The following is a 25,394-nucleotide window of genomic DNA, read 5'->3' on the forward strand; positions in this document are numbered from 1 at the left end:
GATTTGTTTGAGAAACCCCGGCATCCATCCAGCAACATCAGCTTTGGGAGCAGAGCGAGGCAGCTGGGTAGGGTGATAAGGTGATTGATACCCTTTGATATTCTTCATTTGGGGTTCTGGGGGATTTCAATCCCTGTACCCTTCCGTCACAAGTTCCTGGATACAATACCATCTGGATGTTGGCTGAGTTTTAATGTCCCTGTGTTCATTTATTTCAGCTGGGTCCCGAGCCTCGTATAGCAGCCAGCATGGGCACCTGGCCCCTGAGCTGCGGGCCCTGCAGTCCCCAGAGCACCACATAGACCCCATCTATGAAGACCGTGTCTATCAGAAGCCCCCTATGAGGAGTCTCAGCCAGAGCCAGGGGGATCCTCTGCCGCCAGCACACACCGGCACCTTCCGCACGAGCACAGGTGTGTATTGGGAACACACGTAGGCCTGCCTATGGGCGGGGGGGGGAGGGGGGCATGGAGCTCCTTAGAAAATAAATCATTGTTTCCCAAATGAAAGGTGCGTGCGTGCGTGTGTGCGTGCGTGCATGTGTGCGTGCGTGCGTGCATGGGTGTGTTTCCAGTCAAGCCTTGTGGCCTGCTTCTATCATCGGTATCTTTGATGATGTGTGAAAGAGATTGTAACTCCAATTATCTACCTAGCTATGCTCTAAGTGCTGAAGGTACAAAGAGAATTGTAAAGTTACTTCATCAACTAGAAAAAAGCAAACAAACAGAAAGAAAACATGACTGATGTATTCGGTGCCTTCAATACTTTATTTAATGAATATAAGTTTGTATAAGTATAAAAACTTATATAATGACTATGTGTTTATATTTAATGAATATAAAAAGCAATCATTACCCCTGTCATAAAATTTAGATGCATTATTATGGTAAGTCATTTTTAATGGTGCAGCCTACCTTTTAGCAAGCTTCAAATGTTTAGCAAGATCCAAATGTTTGTTTAAAATGAGACATATTTTGAAAGATGGGCTTAGAATGTGTTTCATACACATTAATAGGCTAGAACATTCAGGATCGTTATTTAAATGTTGAAACTCAATAATTATTGAGACTTCAATTAACTGTATAGCTCTTCAGGATTAAAGATATATTTTTTTAAGTTGTACCTAACCACAGGACACAAGTAGAAAAGCAAGTGTCTCCTATGACAGGTAGCCATTCACAAAATAGTCTAAATAACTTTAGTTACTTGGTTATGTTCCTAATGACCCTGACCTTAATAATGAATATGGGGAAATTAGGCTCCTGTTGAGAGGGACATTCATGGTAAAACCTCACCGTACGGAACGGAAATGGCTATGTTGGTTTCCTGCTGGTGAAGCTTACCCTTTCCCTGCAGCCCATGCTGCTAGTCTTACCTTCCATTTACAAGCTTAGCCCAGATCTCTGTAACTTCAGCAAACTGCTGCTCGAACTGACCACTAAGTACAGTGCAGTGGCTTTGTTAAACTGCATGTGATGCCGAATTACATGTTGAAGTCAAGGGAAGCTACTCTTACAGTTAATTATGGAAATTTACATTTCACTCTTCCACTGCATCAAAAGAGGAAAGTCTCCGTGCACTCCTTGTGACATTGTAAATGGCATTCAATATTAATAACATATTTAGATTTAGATAAGAAAGTACACTGAGTTGCTCTTGTCAGATCTCTCACCCTCAGCCTGTTACTTCTGCTGCTCTCTGGAATCTGGCCACTTGAATATTTATTTATTTGTTTTTTGCAAATTATCAATTAAGAGTATTTTACTTCCATATAAGCCACTTGTGAAAAACATTTAATTTGAATAAAAAAAACAAAAGAAGTTTATTAAGCCCCTGTTCTATATGTGCCTTTAGAATTGTATCTTTAGAATTGTCAACTTTTGGAAGATTACTTTAAAAAAAAAAGCTTCAATAAAAACTGCCCTGTACCTAGTTCACATTCTAAGCAGTAGTCTTCACACTTAAAAGGAATAAAAGGAAGCCATTTTGATCAGTTGCCTCTTTAATACTATGAAAAAATATCCAGTCAAAAGAGAAACTCGGAAGAGAGCAGAATTCATTTTAGCTTGCATTTGCAGAACTGGCACAGCCTGTTGCCACAAGAAAGGCATGGTAGCACACAGGCCTGATGTAGGTGCTACAAACTCTCAAAGCCTGCCCACAGTGACACATTGTCTCCAGCAAGGTTATACATTTCTCCTTCAGATTATACACTGTGATATTCTCTAAACCCATGATAGGCAGACAATGGCCCAGAGGCCAAATCTAGTTTACCACTTGTTTTAGTAACACTTAGCAGCCAAGTCTGATGATCAAGACTATTTAAGTACTGGGGACTGGGGGAAGGAGGAGGTGTGTGACGAGATGGGTAAGGCTTTCTGATATGTGGCAATGACATGAAAGTTGAAGTTTAATATCCATGAGTAAACCTGTAGACTTCATCCTTACCCTTATGTTGAAGTGTCCCTTACAGGTGCTTTGACACTGCAAAGGAGGCACTCTGAGGCTATGACAGACACCATACAGTTCATAGAACCTGGCTTTTTGCTGAAAGTTTGCAAACCTATTCCCAGATACTAATCTTGAGCAGAGCAATGCTATGCTTTTGTCCTTCCTTTGAGGGCAACCAAGAGTCTCCTCAAAATGCTTCAAAGAGTCTATTGTAATGACAGCCACAACAGAGACCTGCCAAGATGGGGGAGTCAGAGGTCTAACAGCCTGTGCCAGCTGGCACCGTGGAACCTGACATAGTTCTGAGCAAGTGTGATGATTCACACAATACTATGAACATTTTCAAGCAAGTATAGAAAGAAGAGAGAGAAAGTGAAGCCCCAAGCCCCAAGACACGAGCTCTCATGCCTAACCTCTGCCCAGGAGGCCCTGTGCCTGCATCTGGCCTGCTGTGCTTCATGCACTCACTCTTTTCTAGCCCCAGGACCCACTGCTCTAGAGCCTGATGTGTAAGATGAGGCTTTTAGTATACATATATATTTTACTAGTATACCAGAAGCATATAATAATAATAATAATAATAATAATAATAATAATAATAATAGATTTTATCTGTACAGCATATAACTAAAACTGGGAAATTATTAAAAGTAGGGGTTAAAAATAATTGCTAAATAGCCATAATGAAATATCCTAAGGTTGCTTCTTTGTATCTGAAGTTGTTTTGTTCATATCTCCTGTTTTGTACATCCAGGATGAGAACAATGAATCTTGGGAATGAGGCCCATAGGTTACAGATACTTCTGTCCATCATCCTTGCCTCTGATTGATGGCAGAGATGACATGAGCGCGTAGCCTTACCTTCCCGCCTTCCTGTGACAGGGAACCAGGTGTAGCTTATTCAGTTCTGTCCCCCAAACATTCCAGACAGTGCTTTAGCGAAACAGAAATCTGATCGGTCTCTTTCGCTACACCCACTCTTGGAAATAAGGGTGAGGGAAAGATGTATCAATAATTAGGGAGTGAGAAGGAGGTGTTAAGAACCAAGGTTGAGGTCTTAAGAGCAATAGAGAGCACATGGATACTTCTAGGGACATTCTTTAGTACACTTAATGTATTTACTAATCCTGTGGCTGGGGAACATTTTAAAGCTCACCCCATACATCATAAGGCAAACATGCATGAGTGGCATTCAAAGTTACATAGGTTGCTTGGATCCAGTCTTTGAAAGGTCACACCAGAGCTGACTTGTCCTAGATCCTGGTCTTCTTTGACCTCATGTTTCTAAATACCATTTGAAAGCAAAATAGAGTTATTTTCACCCACGGAGCTTAATGGCTTTGGGCATTCTGCTATTAAAGTCGTATCTGCTAAGAGCCACTGTTTGCTTGATACACTGGCTTTTCCAGAGTGGTTTACGGGCTACTGCCTGTTTCTGAGCACATTTCATTTCATACAGTTTCCTAAATGTAGAAGATGTCCCACAGAGGATGGGAGTGTCTGAAAGGTCAGTGCCACGGATGTGTTTTCAACCTGCCCGCTCTCCTAAGCATCATACCAAATCCATGGCAACTGTCTCCCTGTCCTTCCCTCTTACCTACTGACCTTATTTGAGGACCATGGTGCCTGGCTGCAGCTAACATGAGTAATAAGCCACTCTTGCGCACAAAGGTTTGTAGGGAAATAACTGCACAAACAAATAACAGATTGCCTGTGGACATTAAGGTAATACACATTAAGGCTCTATAGACATCTCCATCACAGGGATGTCTCAGGAGTTTCTTGTACTCACTCACCACTACCATTTTTCTGTTCTTTCCAACCTCCTTCCTCTCTTTCCTTCCCTCCTTGCCTCCAGATGTAAGTCACCTGTTAGTTACTTTTATATGAGGACTTTCTCAGACACCAGCTCAGACAGTGCCACCTTTCTACTTAGGTAGCCATGCATGGGCTACCTAATTCTCACGTGATTGACCTCTTGAACAGGTTCATGCTGGAACATCACGAAGTCCAAGTCCCCCTCTTCATCTCACTTCCACTATGGGCTTGTGGATGGTAAAACGCACACACAGTTCGCTTTTCACACAGCAATTGTTTGGATTCTACAAACACAGTGCATTAAAGCCATACCAGAGGACATACTCTGAGGAATCCACCACCTCCTGCACAGACTCAACTCCAACACTGTCTTTCCCAAGAACACCAGGCTGCTGCAAGGCAGAGCCTGCTCCCTCTTCTTTTCCTACCAAACCTAGTAGAAGGTTGCAGGCTCTGAGGACAGGATGACCTTGGATGCATCACTGGTCCCAGATGTGCTATAAGTAGAGCTGCACAAAGAAAGTCTGTTATCCATCCCCTTACCTGAGACAGCAGTGATAGGCAGACATCGGCATGTACGCCAGAAACACAGCCGCCACTGTTTCCTGAGTCCGCAGTGGCTCCTAGTCAACTAGGCTGCCAGAGAGTAGTGACCTGTCCCCATCCATGAGGACCCTTCTTTTCATCGAGGACCTGCATATGTGGGTGGTGAGAAACAAAGTAATGAGGGTTATGTACCCTCAAGTGATAAAGTCAGCCTTGTCCTGGAAGGTTCACAGTAATTCCTTGAGCATAGTGCTCTTCATACTTAAATATCAGAAGACAGCAGTGCTGGAAAGATTAGAGCCGAGGATGAGGTGTCAACCAAACAGTGAATGTGACGTCACTAAAATAACGTTCACATAAAGGCCCAACAGTGCAGGAAGTCGGAACATAAGAACTGCTGAGATGTCTGCAGCAGATATGCTCAGTGTTCCCATAATTACAGAGTGGCAGCTTCTGCCCTCCATTCATGACATTGTCTATCAATTCAAATGCTTAGAAAGCTCTAGAATTAATTTTTATGGCCATTCCAGTTCCTGGCTGTGTTTCCCATTTGTGGACAAACGAATTGATCGATATCAGAGCATGGCATACATTGGAAGAGGACACGTTTGTTGGAGAACAAAACAAAATGATCAAAAGACCTGTGGCCCCAAGTCTAGCACATTCCAGGCTCTGAGCTTGCCTCAGGTTCTCAGCCAGCTAAGAAACTTTGCTTGTGTAGTTAAGATTCCACAGAATCACTTCTTGAACTCCTTGTTCAGCAAATACATATTTCTGAGTGCAAAGAGAATATAACATACCTTTAAATCACAAGAAAATGCTTGATATAAAGTCATTTAATGCGTAAGGGAGTGGAAAGTCTTAATCCTGTTCTGCAACCATCTAGCTTTTAGAGGCAAACCTATGTTCACAATTGAGACTCCCACAAAGCCACTTAATGGTGGGTCAACTCTAACTTTCTAGAGCTGGGCAGCTAGATCTATTCACATCCCCATTGTAGTCTCTCAACCTGCCTTCTCCCTCATATCCAGTTAGGTTGGGTCAGCCCCTTTGTGACACCCTAGGTAATAGACATGACCACCCCCCCCCACACACACACACTATGGATATGTTAGCATTTCCCCACCCAACTATGCCACATTCATCACAATCGCCATGGAGAACACAATCCAAAACCTTCAGCCCCATTCAGTTCTCATTTGACAGCAAACTCTAGCACCTTTCTTTTGCAGTGAACAGATAATGGTGAGTATTTAAATACTCATTTTAGAGTATTCATTAGGTCATAAAGGTTTATCCAGACATACTGTATATCGCCTTGCATTTTAATCTTATTTGGATTCTCTGCAAAGCATACATGTTTCTTAAAAGCATGCAGGCTATATTTTCTGGGCATACACTAATAGTTAGCATCCAGCAGACCAAATGGAGTGAATCAGGCAGAGAAGCATCAGTCATCCTGGGGTTTAGTCCCCATTCTACCCACTCTGTTTCCACCTTCTCCTCCATGACATGTAGAGTGTCCGTGGAAGGATGGCACCATTCACACAGGTTGTTGTTGGCTCTAAGTGAGGTAATCACACGTTATCTGCACAATAGGAAATGCTGCACACTGATAGTATTGTGTATTATGCTTTCCTCATTTCTAGGTAGGGACGCATTACATACAGAGCTGAAATATGGTTAGCGTATAAAACATATGGCTATGTTGTCATCCATCAGTACCTGTGTGAATGAGAGGAAATGAATATGTGTAGCACAAAATATTCATGTAGAATTATATAGATGATCATATATGTAAGGCTAAGTGTGGATTCATTCACTTTCTACTTTGTCCATTCACTTAAACAAGTGAATTTTAATTTTAATTTTTAATAAACATTTTAATTTTTAGAACAAATTCTATAAGCCTTCTGAAATCTATTGTACATAGATACCAGGGCTGGTAATCAAGAATAGACATTGCTGAATATTGGAAAATGTTCTAGTCATTAGTTTTTTGTTAATCTATATTTTAAACACCTAGTTAAAAATAACTTAAGAATTCCTAGAGCTGGGCTTAGAGAGATGGTTCAGTGGTTAGAGTACTTGTAGCTCTTGCAGAGGACCTAGGTTCAGTTCCCAGAACCCACGTGGCAGCTCACAGCCACTCGTAACTACAGTTCCAGGCAATCCAAGACCCCTTCTAACCTCTGGCCACCAGGCAGACATGTGGTACACAGCCATACATGAAGACAAATCTCTCAAACACATGAAACAAAACAACTATTCTGCAACAGTATTTTAATTTTCTATGCTATATAAAAAGAACAAAACTGGTCAACTCTTTGAAGGAGAATCTTGTTCTTTTTCTCTTTCAAACTTATGTTATATTCATTCATGCTTCTGGCATCCCTACATCTGTTCACACATTTTGGGGGACCCTGATACTCTGCTTTTCATAGAAGCAGTAAAAACAGCCTGAACATTAGTCATGGGGATCCCATTGTGAGTGTAGCCATGCTTGGAAACACTTCTCACCAAAGAGATAATGACATCTCAAGTTGTTACAATACCAAGTTATAATACCATGTTGTGTTTATACTTGAATAACTACTTGCTGACTGTACCTACATTCAACCATTGTTAAGTACAGAAACTTGGGAGACACAGTTCAAGTCCTGAATAGCTTTGCCAAGATTATTTCAGATTCGGAGCCAAAGACTTTACCCCTCAAGTAACGGACTTGAGAGCTCTTGGCCACACTATCATTGAGTGATCCTCATGTCCTGATTAGAAGCACTTAATACCTCCTTATATGTTTCTTCTTATTGAGTTATCTAGATAGCACATGTAAATACATGTTGTGTTTTCACGGTTCTTATCTGTATATACAAATACATGTTGAAACATGAGGCTGGACAAATGGCTCAGCAGGTAAGAACACGGCTACTCTTTCACGGTACCTCAGTTCACTTCGCAGCGTCTGTGTGGTGACTTGCAATAGTCTGTGACTCCAGTTTCAGGGGTCCCGAGGCACTCATCTGGCCTCTGCCAACACTAGAGACCTACATGGTACACAGACATACATGGAATAAAAATATGCACACGTATAAAGTAAGACAGACAATATAAATATGTAAAATCAAGGGTTAAAACAAACAAACAGAAAACAGAAAGCTGTTTCTCTTATTCTTCGCTGAACTCCACTTTCTATTCCTCATAACAGTGTCTCACCATGTGCCCAGATTCCTGGAATTTTTTTCCCTTTTCATTAACCACCATTCACAAAGCAATTTCTGGATTTACTAACAAGGATACACTGTTCCTCTCTCAAGTATAGCACACAGAGCATCTCTATTTTGCCTTGACAAACTAAGGTTTTGTTTGTGTAGCTTTGCAGAAAACAAACAGATAATTTCAGCAATGGCACAGGTGTCTGTCAAAGTGTCAAGTCCACCGCAGATGGCTCAGCTTGTTAAATCTCCCCAGAGAGGCTGGCCATGCAGTTCACCGAGTCCTGAGGGCTCACAAGGAGAAGGGGGCTGTTTGCAGAGTAGGTGAGAGCAAGTTTGTGGAGCTGATGAATACCAACTCCTCCAGATGTTTGGCAGGAGGGTGTCCTGTTGGATGGAGTCACCTGCAGGGTAGATGGAGCTCTCTAACTCAGATGGGGGAAAATCTTTAATGGCAGAAATTAAGGGGAATGTGAATTAAATGAAAGACTTCTCATAGAAGAATGGTGGTTGTTTATCCATGTTAACAAACAGGCCTGCTTTGTACGAGATGTACAGAGAGCTCAGCAAATCAGAGGGCAGCATCGAGCCTTGACTCTCACAGTGCATCCCCCAATAACACCCATCCTACCCTGTGAAATAGCAGCTGTGACACTGTTAGTTTTCTGACTCAAGGTTTTGGCCGGAGCCCAGAATGACTTCAGACTCCCAGTGTAGCCAAACGTGGGCTTAAACTCACAATCTTCCTCCTGCCTCAGCCTCTGGGTGCTAAGGACAGAGTTGTCCATCACTATTCCCCAACCAGTTCTCAAGTGTCCGTGCATTCAGTGTTTTCTGTGTGTCTGATATCTAAAATAAACTGTGAGTCTGTGATCTCCAGGGGATAATATTTAAAACATTTGAATTAAATATAAGGAATTTCACCATTGCATTGCTGGGGGTAATAGCTTCTCACATATTTTGTTCTCCACAGTTATAGGATGTGTTCTTTATGTTAAAGACCTGCTATTGCCCTCTTGTCACAGATAGATACTTTGTATTTGTAGCTATCTCATTCTAATCTAGTATTATAGATTTTAATTTAGCGGCATAAATTTGAATTATGAATTTTCATCTTTAATCTATCTCCATTACTGAGAGCTACACAGAGAATTAAATATCTGTTAAGCTCTGGCTGGATAGCTCAGTAGGTAAAGTAATTGTTACCTAAGCATGAAGACCTGTGATTGACTCCCAGTATTTATTCCATGGGGAAAAGGCATCTGCTATTCAAGCACTGGGCCAGCAGAGAAAGTAGGATCCTAGAAGCTCAGTAACCAACCACTCATGCTGGATCACTCAGCCCTGTGTTCTGGGAGAGATCCCAGTCAAAAACATTCAAATCGAGGGTGCCTGATTCTGAGGTTGTTCTCTGGCCTTCACATGCAAACATGTGTGTGTGCACGTGCACACACACACACACACACACACACACACACTCTGTCTCTTTGTATCTCTGTTTCTCTCCCTCCTTCCCTCCTTCCCTCTTTATCTCCATATTCATTTGTGATACTTTTGGAGGGCAACTTTTCAAAGTCAAAATTACTAAGTTCAAAGTTATTGTGATTTGTAAAAAAAAATGAGGACTTTTGGAAAGTTGCTCACCCATCTCAGATTTTATAGCCTATATGATTGATGGGGCTCAGAATCGAGACACTTTAAAATGAAGACAAGTATATGCATTGTTACCTTTATCTTCTTCAAGTGAGAAAAAGTTAGGTGTTTGGAATATTTTTATATAATTATTCTACATATCTTTATGAATTCGGATTTATAGAAATAACATAAACTAATTCGTGCAACAATCTATCATAATTTTTCAGTGTGATATTCAGGTGTTTGATTCCTGTAATTAACCCATCTCTTCCCTCCACCTTTGGTCAACCTTTCTTCTAATTCTAAGCTCTTTATCATTATTTAAAATTTATTCATTCTACTAAGTAACTCACAAGTATTTGTCCAAACCTGGTCTAGGGATTAGTGATAAGCATAACATCTGGAGACTAGCTACAGGGGCTTAAGTTCATTTTCTATTATAGGCCACACTGGTAGATCTCACCAAGCCTCAGTTTCCCAGCTGTTAGGTAAATCTGGCACGATTCCTCTTTAACAGGTAGATAAGGAAGCAGAACTTGATACAGTGATTCAGGAACCTTCCAATGCCCCTCGAGGCCCCTGGCATGGCTCCTTTGTGTAGTGCTCTAGATCTCTGCCTTGATAGCGGACTGCCCATTAGTGTGTCACTTTCTCTGTGTCATATATCGCATGCTTTTCCTGCATTAACCAAACAATAATCCCAGGAGGCCGTTTGTTCTCTTCTGTTAACTCCAGAGTTTCACCTTGGAGACACCATTACCTTGTCCAAGAGCAAGGACTAGAGCAGGAGTCTGACTAGAGCAGGAGTCTGACTAGAGCTGACTTCTGATGCCAAGCACTCCTTGAGCTCTATGGTGTTTCCCTGTATGAGGCCACAATGAAACCAAACAGAGCTGGAGAGTTGTCCCAGTGGTTAAAAGCTCTTGTCCCTCTTGCCCAGGACCTGTCTATCACTCACACGGTAGCTCACAACCATTTATATCTCCAGGCCCAAGCTACCCACTGTCCCATCCTGACATATACAGAAACCAAGCTCACATATTGCACAGACATACATGCAGGTAATACATTCACATACACAAAATCATAAAATTAATCTAGACAGAGCTCCCAACCAAGTAGGGACTTCACTGTCTCCATCACCTGTTCCTCGTACCTCTAGGCGTTGCCTTCTGACTTGACCATCATAGAGCTTCACACTGCTGCACCTTCCGAGCCCATGCCCTCCCTTTCTTCACAGGTCTGGGGCTGCTCCTCATCAGCCTTTACCCCTAACCCTTCCCTTCTCACTTAACTTGGGGGTCCTCAGGCATACTGGGGCACAGTCATTTTGTTCATCTTAACTCTCCTAGCAGTACGTAAAAACGGCCTTGTGGGTGTGTGGTATATGAATTTGGACCTGTGTGCTTGTATGTACGCAGGAAGATGTGTGTATTAGGCGTGTGAGCAGGTACACGTAAGGTATGGAAAACAAGCTTATGTGTTATCCACCTTTGGGTCAAGGTCTGGAACTCACCGGTTAGCCCAGACTGTCTGCTGGGGAGCGCTGGGGAGTCCCGGGGAGCGCTGGGGATTCATTTGTTTCTGCCTTTCAACATAGGACTGGCAGGCACCCTCTGCCATACCCAGCTTTGTCCCACAGGTCCAGGAACCCAGCTCTGATTCTCCTGCTTCACAACTGGCCCATCACCAACTGATTGTTTCCCAGCCACCAGAAATGTCTTCTTCACATTGCAGTGTTATTTCCTGGTCTCTATTCCATGTCCCTTCTTTTGTGAATGAGCAAGATTAACAGCAACTATATTTTTAGAAAAGAATTTATTTTTGCCTGAAAACAATTTTCAGTCAGAATGAACACTGATGGGTTTAGTTCCCCGAATGAAGAATGTGACTCTATGAAAATGAGGCAGAGTCCTTTTGCCTTTGATTTCCTTCCTAGCTTATCATAAATCTCAATGAAAATGAGGTTTTGTGTCTGTGTTCTTATTTCGATTTTAAACTACCTCGATTATAGTATACAGGGTATTGTTTATGTTATTCAGATATTTATTACATTTATATCTTTATGGAGGCTGAGAATGGGCACCTGCCATGACTCGAATACAACTGAACAGCCCTGTCTAGCAATCACTGTGGAATACTACCTCTTAGGGAATGTGGGCGCCCTTTCTCCATCACCGAGAACAGCAGTTCTCATTTTTGCTTAGCCCTGTTCTCCTAAGATTCTAAGAATCTCAAAGTCGTGGGTTCAAATCCTGACCTCAGCAAGAGAATCCCGTCTCCAGTTTACTTTAACATTTGCTGTTTTGACAGAATTCCTTACATGCTCTTAGCAATCATTTCTTTGATATGACATAATAACCTTTGTGTCTCATGTGGTATATGGCCCTTATGAGAAAATATGATAAAAAAATATGACAACCTAATTCTTGGGAAGTCAGAACTGTGCTGTGCATATCAGAAGTGGAATCTAATTCCATACAGCACACTTGCTTGTGGCATCCTATATCTAGGCACTTGCATAACTCAGTATCTGTTTGATGTCACAAAGTAAATGTCCTCATAGTGATTGTGCATGACAGTGGCAGGAATAGCAAATACCTCATCAGCTCCCACGCATAGGAAAGATGATATTTCCATTTTAATGTGTCAATTTGACATTAGATGTAAATATTTTTGAGAGACAGATAAAAACAGTGGCCTGACATCATCTTGAAAAGACCTCAGGAAAGAACGAAAAAGGAGATTCAGTTTGAAAACAGTGGAACTGATTTTATAACTCCTGTGAAATCTCAAAGCAACCTAGACATGTTGAAAAGGTACAAAGACTCTGGGAAAAGCCTCATCAGCTCCTTACCTGCCTTGCTGTCCGATGGCTGCCCCCTACTCCATACACACACGCACACACACGCACACACACACACACACACACACACACACACACACACACACGCATGCACCTACTGTCTCCCTAGTGCATTTGTCCCTGTCACAGCTTTCTGAGAAAGAGGGACATGAAACCTTTAGGGACTTACTTTACAGAAAGGAGAAGAGCCCAGCACAGGATGCTGCAGTACTAATTATGCATCTCAAGCCCTCCTTTCCACAACCACCCCCAATTATACACTCTGCCTTTCTTTCCCTCTACTCTGGAAAACGACTTGGCTGCTAAATGTATTACTAATTTCTTAAAGTTAATCTGAACACATCCTGAATGCTCTCTGCTAGAACAATACGAAACTAATTGTCTGAGCTTCCTTATAAAGTATTCTCCACTGGATTTTAGTTTAACCTCTGCTGGAGAGCGAACCCAGGGCCTTATGCACACCAAGCAGGCACTGAACCAGAGCCACACACCAAGCTCAGGTTTTAGACTTGAACAGTGTCCGTGTGTGGGATGTGTGTGCCTTCCCTTTGATGTAGGTTAGCAGTGCACACTCAGCCAGTGCATTGTCAGTATTTTCAGCTTACTTCTGGAACAGCATGTGAATTGATGTTTGCCTAGATACCATTAACTATATTGGGTCAGATTAATTGACAGATTAATTTTGTTTTATTCTTTCAAACCCCTATTTTTTTCTTATGTGTGTAATGTTCCCCCCTGCCTAGACCTGGTTAACCGTTTTTGTGAGCAGGTCCTCAATTTTTTACTTTGTCCCTACTTTCCTGTCCTAGCCCCATCCTCCCCTGGTGTCGACTCCGTCCCCTTGCAGCGCACAGGCAGCCAACACGGGCCACAGAATGCCGCAGCAGCCACCTTCCAGAGGGCCAGCTATGCTGCTGGCCCAGCCTCCAACTACGCAGACCCCTACAGACAGCTGCAGTATTGTGCCTCCGCTGACTCTCCGTACAGCAAATCTGGCCCTGCCCTCCCACCCGAAGGCACCTTGGCCAGATCCCCGTCCATTGACAGCATTCAGAAAGACCCCAGGTGGGTAAAACCATATTTCTTTACTTGGAGATGTATAAAGCGGTTTCGTAACCTAGTTTCGTCTTGGTACTCTGTGTGAGCTGTTACTGCCTGCTTCTTATTGGCTGAGAAAGAAAAGGTTGGCTCTTCTTTGGCTTTATGATTTTTTGTTTGACATGAAATATGGACATATAGGATGGGCCCCTAATATCTCCTATGGGTACTACATAAAAAACTGTTACAAGAATAGCTTTGGGTGCTATTATTTATGGGTGAGGCCATCAAATTTGATTGGGAAGTTTCTTCAGTGAAGTGAGAGCAGAGGGCGGGAGCTGGGCAAAGTCCTCACCTTCCATGTCCTGGTCCACGTGTTCTCCTGTCTGAGAGAAAGAGTTGATGGCCATTCCCTGCCTTTTTCTTTATCAGGATATAAAGCACTCCCATCAAAAGTTACTCTAAAATTTGAAAAGTCAGAAATTCAGTAGCAGTTTTACTCTTTAAGTCTGGAGATATTAGGGTGGGCTGTTTAGGGAATGGTAAGACATTCTCTGTGGATTGTTAAAAAAACAGTTCTGTAATGTGAATGTACCATTTCTGAAGTTGGGCCTGACTCCCTGTGAATCTATGTAGAAACTGCCCCATTTATGCACACATGCAGATATGTAAGCTCTCTCTCTCTCTCTCTCTCTCTCTCTCTCTCTCTCTCTCTCTCTCCCTCTCCCTCTCCCTCTCCCTCTCCCTCTCCCTCTCCCTCTCCCTCTCCCTCTCCCTCTCCCTCTCCCTCTCCCTCTCTCTCTCTCTTAACCCACATCTGTCACAACACCCTGGATGGGCCAAGAATGTGGTATTTGTTCAGGGCAGCACTTGAATGTGATAAGTTTGAAATTCATCTGCAGGCCTTTCCCTGACAGAGCACACAGCTTCTCATGTACGGTGTCTGGAATTTGCATGGTTTTTCTTAAAAAAAGAAATTGTTTCTTCAAACATGAAAGGCACATGGAATGTACCTTGAGATGGCCATCTCGGTACAAATGAAGCCAATGTGGATGACGCTTGCTGAGTGTTGTGTTCGTTACCGTGTGCACTGTAAAGCAGGATTGTACGAAGGGCTCAGCCTCCGACTGCAGGAGACTAAAAGCATGGCTCGTCCTAGGTGCTCAGTTCTGGTGTCTGCATTTGCAAGCCTTCACTGCAGTCAAAAGGCTTTGAACTAAAACCTGCCCTTGATTTTTAAAGCATGGTTGGAACATTCTTAAAAACTATTTTATCATTTTTTATTTGGAAATAAGTAAAAATATATGGAAGTTTTTTTTAAATGTGAAAACAGAAGAAGTAGTCACATAGAAGGCTCTGCTGGAGTTGACATTGTTTGATTTTAACATTGTATATTTAACTTGTAGATATATGTGTGTTTATATACTATATAATATTATATATATATTATATACATTCTAATCAACCTCCTGTTGCTATAATGAGACAGAGAACAAAGGGAGCTTGTGAAAGAAAAAGTTAACTTGCTTACATTTTTCAGTCATATATCACTGGAGAAGTCAGGGCAGGAACCCAGGAGGACCATGAAGCAGAGACCGTAGTAGAGTGCTGCTTCCTGGCTCCCTGCTTCTTCACAGGTTAGGGACTGGGTAACTTCATTACCCAGCACAGAACCACGATCTAAGGATGGTGCCACCCATGGTAAGATAGGCCTATGCCAATTAATAATCTGGACAGTTCCCCAGAGTCATGCCCACAGAACAATCTGATAAAGACAGTTACTGATCTGAGAAACTTTCACTCAGATGACTCTTAGCTGTGTCAGATTGATCGAAAGATCCACTATGCTTTCTGCTGATGCCGGTGCCACTCTGTAAGCAAGGCTGTCTCCTAACTCACTATGTTTTCCAAGTTAGCCTCAACCTCATGGTCCTCTGCCACGGCCTCCTGAGTGCAAAGATTATAACACATGCAGTCTCATGAGGGTGAGATTTTTATCTGTGATAAAAATCATGTAAATGCTCACGTTAAAGAAATCTGACGTACTAAGAAATTACGTTTATATTTCTCTGGATGCAGTCTAGCCTTTGTGTTTCATACCGTGTGTTAAAAGCATTTTATTTTATTAAACCTGTATAGGTTTGTTTCTTTCTGTATGTTGCCACAGCTCTGACAAGTTATGGATTATGTCATTGTATTTATGGAGTGCCTGCTGTAAACCTGGGAGAGGACACCAAGAAGAAAGGGTAGAATGAATAAGAAAGTCTTGGCCACTAGACTTTATTAGTACATGGAAAATTTGTATGTGAATGAGTGCTGGGTGGATTACAAGTTTATCTTTATTTTCAACAATGATACATACTGGCCTTAAGTGAGTGTGTAAATTCTGACAAGTCCCAGCATGCTAAGCACAGACATACAGACAAAAAAAGAAATAGGGAATCTGGTAAGGGCCAGTACAGATTAGTTTGTCTCAATATAAAAGACAAATGAACCCAGGGATCTCTGGAAAGAAGAATAAAATATAATAACGTCTCTGCGCAGGGCTTCCTTAAAGCAAAAGACTCTTATTGTCACTGTTATGGATTCAAGAACCGTGTGACTCCAAGTCCAAAACATTAACTTTGTGGAGACATTTTTTTATATTTCCCTCAACTGAAAATGCCTGGCTGCTTCTGGTGCACACTAGAACTCTGTCTGCTAGAACAGAGACATGAAACTTTCAGGGCTCAGGAGTATCCAGTTCGTCACTAGAAGCTGTTGGCTAGAATCTTCTGAGCCTCTCCACTCTTTTCCTGCTATTCTTATCCATAGTATTCATTAGAGGAGAAGCAATGTTCAGTTTGCAGCCTGCAGCCCTATGAGCGGAGGAGAGCTATGAGCTCTACCCGGTACCCGAGTCCATAAGCTTGCTGGTGCCATCATGAGAGCATTTTGTGAGCTTTGGGTTGCATTTACTGGTATGATTAGTTTTGCATCTTCTCTGGCTTTCTCAGGGGTGTGGTCAATAGTTCTGGGCAGCTGTGTAGCGGCAGGGAGCACACGGAAGTGGCTCACGAAATAGCTCCAGCTATTTTGACACGTGTGGTTTTTCTTACACTTACTCAGTTTTTCCAGCATCTGACACTTTGATCTTAACAGAGACCAGCTTCTTTTTCATTAAAGAGCTAGATAGTATTTTTCATTAAGAAGATTCCAGGCAAATATTGACTCTTCACATAAGAAGTTGAAGTCAAGAGAGTCTTATTTGCTCTCTGTACTATGTTCCTGAAGGTTTGGAATTTCCTTCTTGAGAGTAGTGTCGTCAATCACACAGATGTTGCAATGTTTTGGTCTTTTTCTGATTTTAACTGTAGACTCTCACAAGTGTGCGTGCGTGTGTGTGTGTGTGTGTGTGTGTGTGTGTGTGTGTGTGTGATGTTGGCACACATGGAAACACACATGCCAGTGTATACAGAGCAGCCACACACTGGATGCCCTGGTATGTTGTCTCTACCTTATTTCTCTGAGATAGGATCTTGTACTGAGCTGGGTCTAGGCTGGCAGCCAGCAACCCCCAGCCATCCTCCTATGTCTACCTCTCTCCTAATAGGGCTCCCAATCCAGGACCTCCTAGGGCTGAGTGAGTTTCTAGACATTTATAGAGTTTTTGTGGCTTTTCATGTGAGTCTTAGAAATTTGAATATAGCTACTCACACTTGCACAGCAAGTGTCTTTATCGAAGAAACCATCTCTTCAGTGCCAAAAACAATCTCATTTATAGAAGCAACTTTGTTTTGTTTTTGTTTTTTATATAGAGATATGCTCACGGTAGCATGTTTTTTAAGGAAGACATGTGCCCAAATAAGCAGCTGCACTTTATTGTATATTCCTATTCTTTGGAGTTGTTTTAAGTTGAAAATTTATAAATAATATAACATAGACACTTTTAGGAAAGTATATATTTATGACTACTATGTTATTTGCTATTTTGAGATATTATGAAAATTATTTTATGTGAGATATTATATTGGCTCAAACATTTTTATTTATATTTTGTCCATGAGTCAACTTCAGTAAATCAATACATATCACACACATTGATATATATTTGACCTTCAGGGAAAAAAAACAGAATTCTAAAATGCCTCTAGAATGGTAGAGGTTATAATGTTTTATTTTTTTAAATCTTAACCCGTAAGCAGTATTACTGTGTAATTTACATTATTATATAGCTTAAAATTGCTTTGCTGGGATGTTTGCAACTAAGTATGTGTAACATTCCCATGGCCTGCTTCTCTTGGGTGAATCTCTGCAGAGTCTAATACTCATTTTCAACACCCAGTTATCACTCCCTACCTCGACCTTCCAAGTTTGAAAGTCATTCTTCATTTCAGCCAGTAGGACACTATCTCTGTCTTAACCAGACTTTCAGCTGACCTTTCAAACTGAGCCATTCTCTGAGTCCTTGTAGGATATGCCAGACCCAATGATATTGGTGATTTTGATGGCTGTTGTTGTTGTTGTTTTATGGGCTTTATTTTGTATATGTCTCATGTAGCCCAGGCTATCCTCAAGCCTTCCATGTAGCTGGAGATGACCTCGAGCTTCCCCTACCACTGCCCCTGTACGGAGATGACAGGTAGTCACTGCTGTGCTCTGTTTCAAGCAATGCTGAGAATCAAATCTGGGGCCTCATGTATGCTAGACCAGCGCTCTCCCAGCTGAACTGCATCTCCAGCCTAATTAATGTGAAGACAGTAATAACTGTTGAAACGAAGTCTGTGTCTCTTATAGGTACACTCTCTGGTCTTGTCTCTTGTCTTTGGAGTTATAGGAGTATGTGACAATTCCCTCTTCAAAGAACAATTTCGAAGACAGTTACTTCATCACCACCCTCTACACAATGGCCAGAGCTTCTGTACCCCTTCTAGCAGCTACCAGCCTCTCACCATCCTGTCTGCCTTTCTTATCTGCCCAGCAGCTCAGCATTATTTGTAGAAGGGACCACCTGCATTTATTGTGTTTTTTCCTGCTGGTTAAGTGACAGTAATGTTAATGAGTAACAACCATGATAACCAAGATTAATTGGTAATAGGGCTCATGTCTAGTGTTAAGCATTCTATACCCTTTATTTAGTATGATCATTCTAAGGGCTCTGTGGTATGATAATGACTCCCTCTTTAATTACCAGTTGACAGTCCTGTTAAAGATGCTCCTGGCCACGACTGCCCATCTGTCATCATCCTTAACCATATAATGCTATGCATTCTGCAGATCCAGCTTCCGTATAACCAACATGCAATATAATGTCAGCAATGACGCTTCATTGCACATATTAGAAATGTAATTGTTTATCCTCCAAGCACTTCTGAGCATGGGACTGAAGTGGCTTGAAGTTTCAGAGTTCTGACTCGTATTCATTCAAGATCCCTCTACTACTGGGTGAGACCATTGGATTTAATGTCACCGACTGTGTATGTGATGAGTTTTCATTGATAATATAATTAATGTGGGGAGCTATCCAACTGATTTTTTTTTAGTCAAGGAAAAGATAATGTACTCCTGAAACAGAACAAAGAAGAGATAGATCAGGCATTAGGTAGAAAGGTTAGAGAAAAGTTCTGAAATACTTTCTATCTGCCCACTTTGTTATTCCACCACAAGTGAAGATGTGAATCTCCCTTATTCTACCACACACAACCTGCTCTGGTGTGCCACTCGATGTCATAAGCCACATTTCTTTACCATCTTGCATTGGACATTTAATTGCCCACAAAAACGGAACACTCAATTATTTGTCACTACCAGACAGGCGGCAGCTGACTGTCAGTTGCTAACCAGTGACAATGAATTCCCTTTGCCTCTTGAAAAGCTCTGCAGCAAATTAAGGTCATTAATTTGGAGGTTCTGACCTTGGCAGAAAGAAGAGTAGCATGCGAGGTCAGAAGAACAGAACTTTCCAGGGTGAGGTTCCACTGTGCGTGGCAAGACTCGGAAAGTCCAGTAACTGAAGAAATCGTCCACCTACTGAGCATTTGAATGAGCTGCACTAGGTGTGCGCGTCAGGTAATGAATGTGTTAGGGAGACTAAGTACATACACACACATACACACATCCACACACACACATGTAAATGAAGGAGAAAAGAGTAAGAAAAGGCATCAGGAACAGCAGTGAAGCACAGTGCCATAAATGAGGTGTTAATGGGAGGAAAGAGAGAGCGTTCACATATCCTTGCTGAATCATCTTCTCAATTTCCTAAGACACTTCCACATGTGCTTTTTTCTTTTCCCATGGCTGTTGTTTAAACTTCCATATTGGAGCTGAGATAGTAGCTTGGGAGCCCCTTGAGACATAGGACACCACATTGAAGACTCTCACGCTGAGATAACTGGGTCATTTGTAAGAAGCCCTGACGTTCAGCTTTCAGACTTCCCCACGCAGCTGCTGCGTACTAAAGGGTGCTGTTAGAGGTGGGTCTCCTGACTTTCAAAGTTAGCCCGGTGGCTCCCAGTATCTTTTGACTCCACACAGCAGTTCACTTTTGAAAGCTCTGTGAGTACCAACAGAGAGTGGAGTGGCCACTCTTACATTGCACAGAAGCATCCCCAATCGCTTAAGACACCCGGAAGAGAGACAGGAAATGACTTTGAATGTAGGACAGGTGTTTCAGTAGAATGAAAGTAGTCTTGCGGGAAAACAAAGTTGGTTAGAGGTAGATGTTTGGAAGCCACTGACTTAAAGGCCACATTGAGGGAGCAATCACTTCTCTGAAGAAGGGAGAGATTATATCCACCGCTGAGACTGTGAAGAAGTTCACCCTGGCCTGCTTTAGCTACAAAGACTGTTTCGAGTGTTCTTGATGAATAAATGAGTAGAAGTAGAACATTTCTTCTTAATATACCTTATGTTCTCCCTAACGGCAATATTTGCTTTTAGTCATTTCCGAAAGAATATATCCATATGAACCATATCATATAAAAGTAACAGTAATGAAGTCGGAGGTAGCAGGCATTCAGCATGGCTCCGGGTAGCACTGCCTTCTGTTGTTTATGTCTTTTGTCACCGTTGTCCACGTTGAATTCAGTGGGTCTGTGTGAATAGCAGAATTATGCAGACGGGAAGTTTGTGGATTGGGAAAGCAGAAAGCAAGTCAGAATTCTAGGGACATACAAGCCGTGCCATGAGCCCAGTTCGAAGGTCTGCTTCCTACTGCCAGTCGAGTCTCTGGATGGTCCAGCTTAGCTCTCAGGCACGGAGGAACAGAGATGATCATCCCTGATGCCCCTTGTCCTGGGTTCCTGTGAAAAGTCACCATGAGGGAATGACTGTAGTGACTGCTGGTTTTAGTCATTGAGTCATTAGGGTGAGTGGTCAGACTGAACTGAGCCACCCTCTCCACCAAGCATCAACCTTTCCTTACAGCATCTATCCTGAAACCCTTTGCCCTCTGCTATTGAAAAGTCAAGAGATTGGCACGACTGATAGGTTCACCAAAACACAAATGAATAAACCAAATATGGAAAGAGTATGCAGATGGTCTTCAATATTGATATGGAATGAAGAAGTATAGATACATTATAATATGGATTATAACCTCAGGACATTCTTAGTGAAATAAGCCGGGTATAAGATAGAAGATTGTTAGGTAGACAACCGTAAGGCAGCTAAAGTAGCAAATTTACAGAGCCATAAGGTAGGATGCTGGTGACTAGGGGGTGTGTCAGAATGATAGTGAATGTCTAATGACCAGCAGCTCTATGTTTGGGATGAGGACTTACTAGAATAGTGTTATGAAGGGTTTCCACAGAACTTGTAAATGTGCTTAATAGCACTGGCTTTGAAATAACTAGAATGGTAAGATCTCTGTATATTCTATAATGACAAAAAGGTAATTAAGGGGTCTGGTAGGATATAGCTCAGCCAGGAAAGTGCTAGGTATAGAACCGTGAGGTGCTGAGCTCTTATACACAAAACCTCTGTGTAAAGCCAGATATCCCAGTGGTGGGATGTCCTGGCACTGGGAAGGCAGGCAGGGAGATTCTTGGGGCTTGCTAACAAATTAGCCTAGCCAAATTGGTGAGTACTAGATTAGGTGAAAGATTTTATTGTTAAGAAAAAAGGGCACACAACAAGAGATGGCTCAGTGGTTAAGAAAGCTTTTTTTAGCAGGCTGGAGAGATGGTTCAGTGATTAAGAGCACTGACTGCTCTTCCAGAGGTCCTGAGTTCAATTCCCAGCAACCACATCGTGACTTACAATCATCTCTAATGGGATCTGATGCACTTTTCTAGTGTGTGTCTGAAGACAGCTGCAGTGTACGCATAGAAATAAAAATAAATAAATCATCCTTTTTAAAAAAAAAGAATGTTTACTGGCTTTCTGGATATAAGCTCCATTTCTGACACCCACATCATACAGTTCACAATCCTCTTTAATTTCAGTTCCAGGGGATTCAGTATCCACTGGTGTCCATGAGCATTTATACTCACAAAGTGCACATAAAATTATATAAGCACCAAGTGTACACACACACACACACACACACACACACACACACACACACACTCGAATGAATGACTAAAGCGTCAAGGAGTAGACAGACCCCTAATGTCAACCTGTTGCCTCCACATGTACCCACATACCTGTTCATATACATGTATACAGACAGGGCCTGACATGAACCCACATACCTGTGCACATATGCGCATACACATGCATATGTACACAGGACCTGACATGTACACACAAATGTGCACACATATGTACACACATGCATACACACAGGACCTGGCATGTACCTACATACCTGTATACATATGTGCACACATATGCGCACACACACACACACACACACACACACACACACACACACACACACAGTAATGGGCAACAAAATGCTGGCCAGGCACTACTCCTTATACATAGAGGCCTACACAGGAGCAGCTTAAGGAAGCCAGGGAGAGAATGAGTCATGCAGTGGATCCTGGCTGTATCAGTTTCCAAGCTGTGCCTTCTGCCACCTCATAGGAAATGGTAAAAGCCACTTCTGTGGAGGTTACCACAGCATTTTTGCTTTGCACTACTCCTCAAATAGGCCACTAAATTCCATAAATATATTACAATAATATATTTCCTAATTATGGTTGCCATAATACCATGCTAAAGAATGAACATAAAGTAGCTCTTTAAATCTGATGCCATATTTTTCTAGAGAACAAAAGCATTTGTTCACGCCACTTGGGAATTATTTGTACCACGAGAGAGCATCTTTATCACAATCAGTTTTAGCTGTTTTATTCTTTTACTCAGCAAAGATTTCCTGAGCAAAGGGTCAGGCACTGTTTTGGATACTGAAAAACACTTACATCGGGCAAATGAGGTGGCAAAAAGAGTGACTAGGAAAGACCCAGGAAACGGTCATGCCTAAACTCATACAGACTTTGAGTCGAATGTAAATGAAGAGTTCACTTTTACATTTTTATTTAAAATCACCCTTAGTCACTGCTGATGCCAAGCAGCACGTGATTCTCCTCAATAACTTCAGTCCTCATGCTGCCTGCTGGCTTCGGAGCCACAGTTCCAGCTCCTGACTCCAAACTCAGTTCATTTCCACTCATACCATGGACACGACACCAAGTCACCTCGAAAGCCCCCAATCGTGAAGCTTTCAGCCAACCTCGGGGAATCCAGTAGAAAAGCGTCTTGTTCTCCCAAGGGCCATCAGGACATACTGCCTCTTCACAAAGACGTTGCCGTGGCTCCAGCCAGGCCCGGTGTTACTAGAGAACATCACACTAACATAGATGCAGTTGGAGGCTGTACAGCACTTCTGCCTTTGAAGATGACGTGTCGTGATGCCTGGGTGTCTTGTAAGTTGGTGTGTTTCCATCAGTGCCTCATACTGCGCTCATTGCCCTCTGATCAGAGGATGACTGAAACATTTAACAGGGTTAGGGTTGTCATGAATCGGAAGGAAAGTGACAGAAAATGACAGTGTCAGCATTGCAGATGGAGCTTTAGCAGCACAAATACTGTGTGTCTGCGAAGTAATGTGCACAATCCCTTGGTGGATACATTTACACAAATATCCACAGACACTTAAAACATGTTCAGATACATAAATGCAGCCATCACACACACACACACACACACACACACACACACACACACACACACACACACACGATCTACATCTGTCTAGGTGCCTTTAAACGTAACTCTCACCCCAAGGGCAAGACACCAATTCGTCCGAAAGACTACATTTGCATTCTTCAAAAGCAGTGCAATTCCAGTCTTATTACTGACATCATTGGTTACTAAAAATGGAGGCAAACCGGGCAGTGCAGAAGAACCCCGTCAGCTCCCGGGCCGGTACTATGCACTTGCCATTCCGTCCCATGCTCCAGGCTGAAGCCCCTGTGTGTAATGTGCTGCATTGGCTCATTCTGCACAGCGCACACTCACAAGTTGCAGGGAATGAGAATGCACTGTGGCAAGCTCAGTCAATAGGAGCTTGTTGTAAGTTTCCAGAGAGGCATGAAAGAGGCAGGAAGTGGGCTCAGCAGCCTCAGCCAGGAGGGCCTCATTGAAAACCAGTTCACAGGCTCAGATACAATAGACGCTTTTGGACCCCAGGCAGGATCTCTGAGAATGGCACTGTGGACGGAATGAAACTGCCCTGGGCCTCACTGCAGCCTGTGGTGAGAGGTCTAGGCCCCCCTGCCCTGCTCTGCCACCTTGCCACTCACCCTCACCTCCCACTGCTCTTGCCTTGGCTCTACTCACTGGGGCAATTAGGACAAAGATTGGGCTATGCCTTGGGCCTCCACTCCTCCTATGTGCAGAACTCTCCAGCACCCAGAGTTTAGCCTTGTTCAAGACCTATGATATGGACACAACACCATCTTCTAAATTTCTATGATGATGTCTTAACCGCTAGATTCACAACGTGTAGGTAGCAACAGTCTCCAAGCAGCTTGAGGCCCTCATCCCATAGGACTGATGTGCAAGACTGTATGCAGACAGTGGGAATCCAGCCATGTGCGAATTGAGGAGAGAGGCCTCAGAAAAAGGAAAACCTGCCAGCACCTTGACCTTGGGCCCCAGTTTCCATAGCAGTGGGAAAATTACTGTTAAGTTGTGAATGGTGTGCAGAATGCAGCATTTCATTGCCACAGTCTAAGCTGCGATAGGACCTTCAGAAGCAGCCATGACATTGCGTAGCTCGACAGAGGCTTTTCAGAGCTCGTACCCTCTGCCTGGTGCTTAGCAGAGGTCTCTCTGGCAACGTGAATGTGAAAGTCTCCAGCTGTGGTGGGACTCTGTCGGAAGCTACAGAGCTGTGTCCTTCAGGAGCAAAGTAGAGCGAACTGTGGTTGTGGCATCGTCTCTAGGAAGGCCAAAGGCAGGGCAGTCTATCAGGCCCAACACTTTCCATATAGACATGGCTTTCTTTAGGATTAATGAAATACAAATTTAAAGTTCAAGGTGCAGGTCAACGTAGATCCGTTTATCAGCTTTACGAAATTTGAAAATGAATATATAAAATGAGACTTGAAAACAGGCAGTTCTATAATTTTCCATATGTATGCCTATATATGTGTGTGAGTCTGCGTGTAAATGATCCTGATAGTCATAGAACTGGCCTGCCCAGTGACAGAAGTGAACTGACTTCTGGAAATTAATAATCGTTTCATTACTTAAAATTTAAAATCTCTGAAAAACGATTAGGTCCACCATAGTTTGAATTTTGCATAAAAGCATGCTAATTTACTCAAGCAAGTTCTACGTGAGAAGAACTCACTAGCATCTAGAGGCTTGCTCTCCAATGTGTGGACCTG

The 25,394-nt window shown here is 42.5% G+C and overlaps 1 protein-coding gene across 4 annotated transcripts in view; it reads left to right on the forward strand.

The window, feature by feature from the left end:
* Ctnnd2 (catenin delta 2) overlaps positions 1-25,394 on the forward strand; it is an 843,638-nt gene that overhangs the window by 486,148 nt on the left and 332,096 nt on the right. For all 4 annotated transcript variants that reach the window (NM_001271502.2, NM_001415019.1, XM_087614127.1 and 1 more), the window contains 2 exon segments: positions 219-413; positions 13,341-13,596. In NM_001271502.2, the coding sequence (NP_001258431.2) occupies positions 219-413; positions 13,341-13,596 (451 nt within the window).

Source organism: Rattus norvegicus, chromosome 2, assembly GCF_021556685.1.
Source record: "Rattus norvegicus strain SHRSP/BbbUtx chromosome 2, alternate assembly SHRSP_T2T, whole genome shotgun sequence".
Taxonomy (NCBI): Eukaryota; Metazoa; Chordata; class Mammalia; order Rodentia; family Muridae; genus Rattus; species Rattus norvegicus.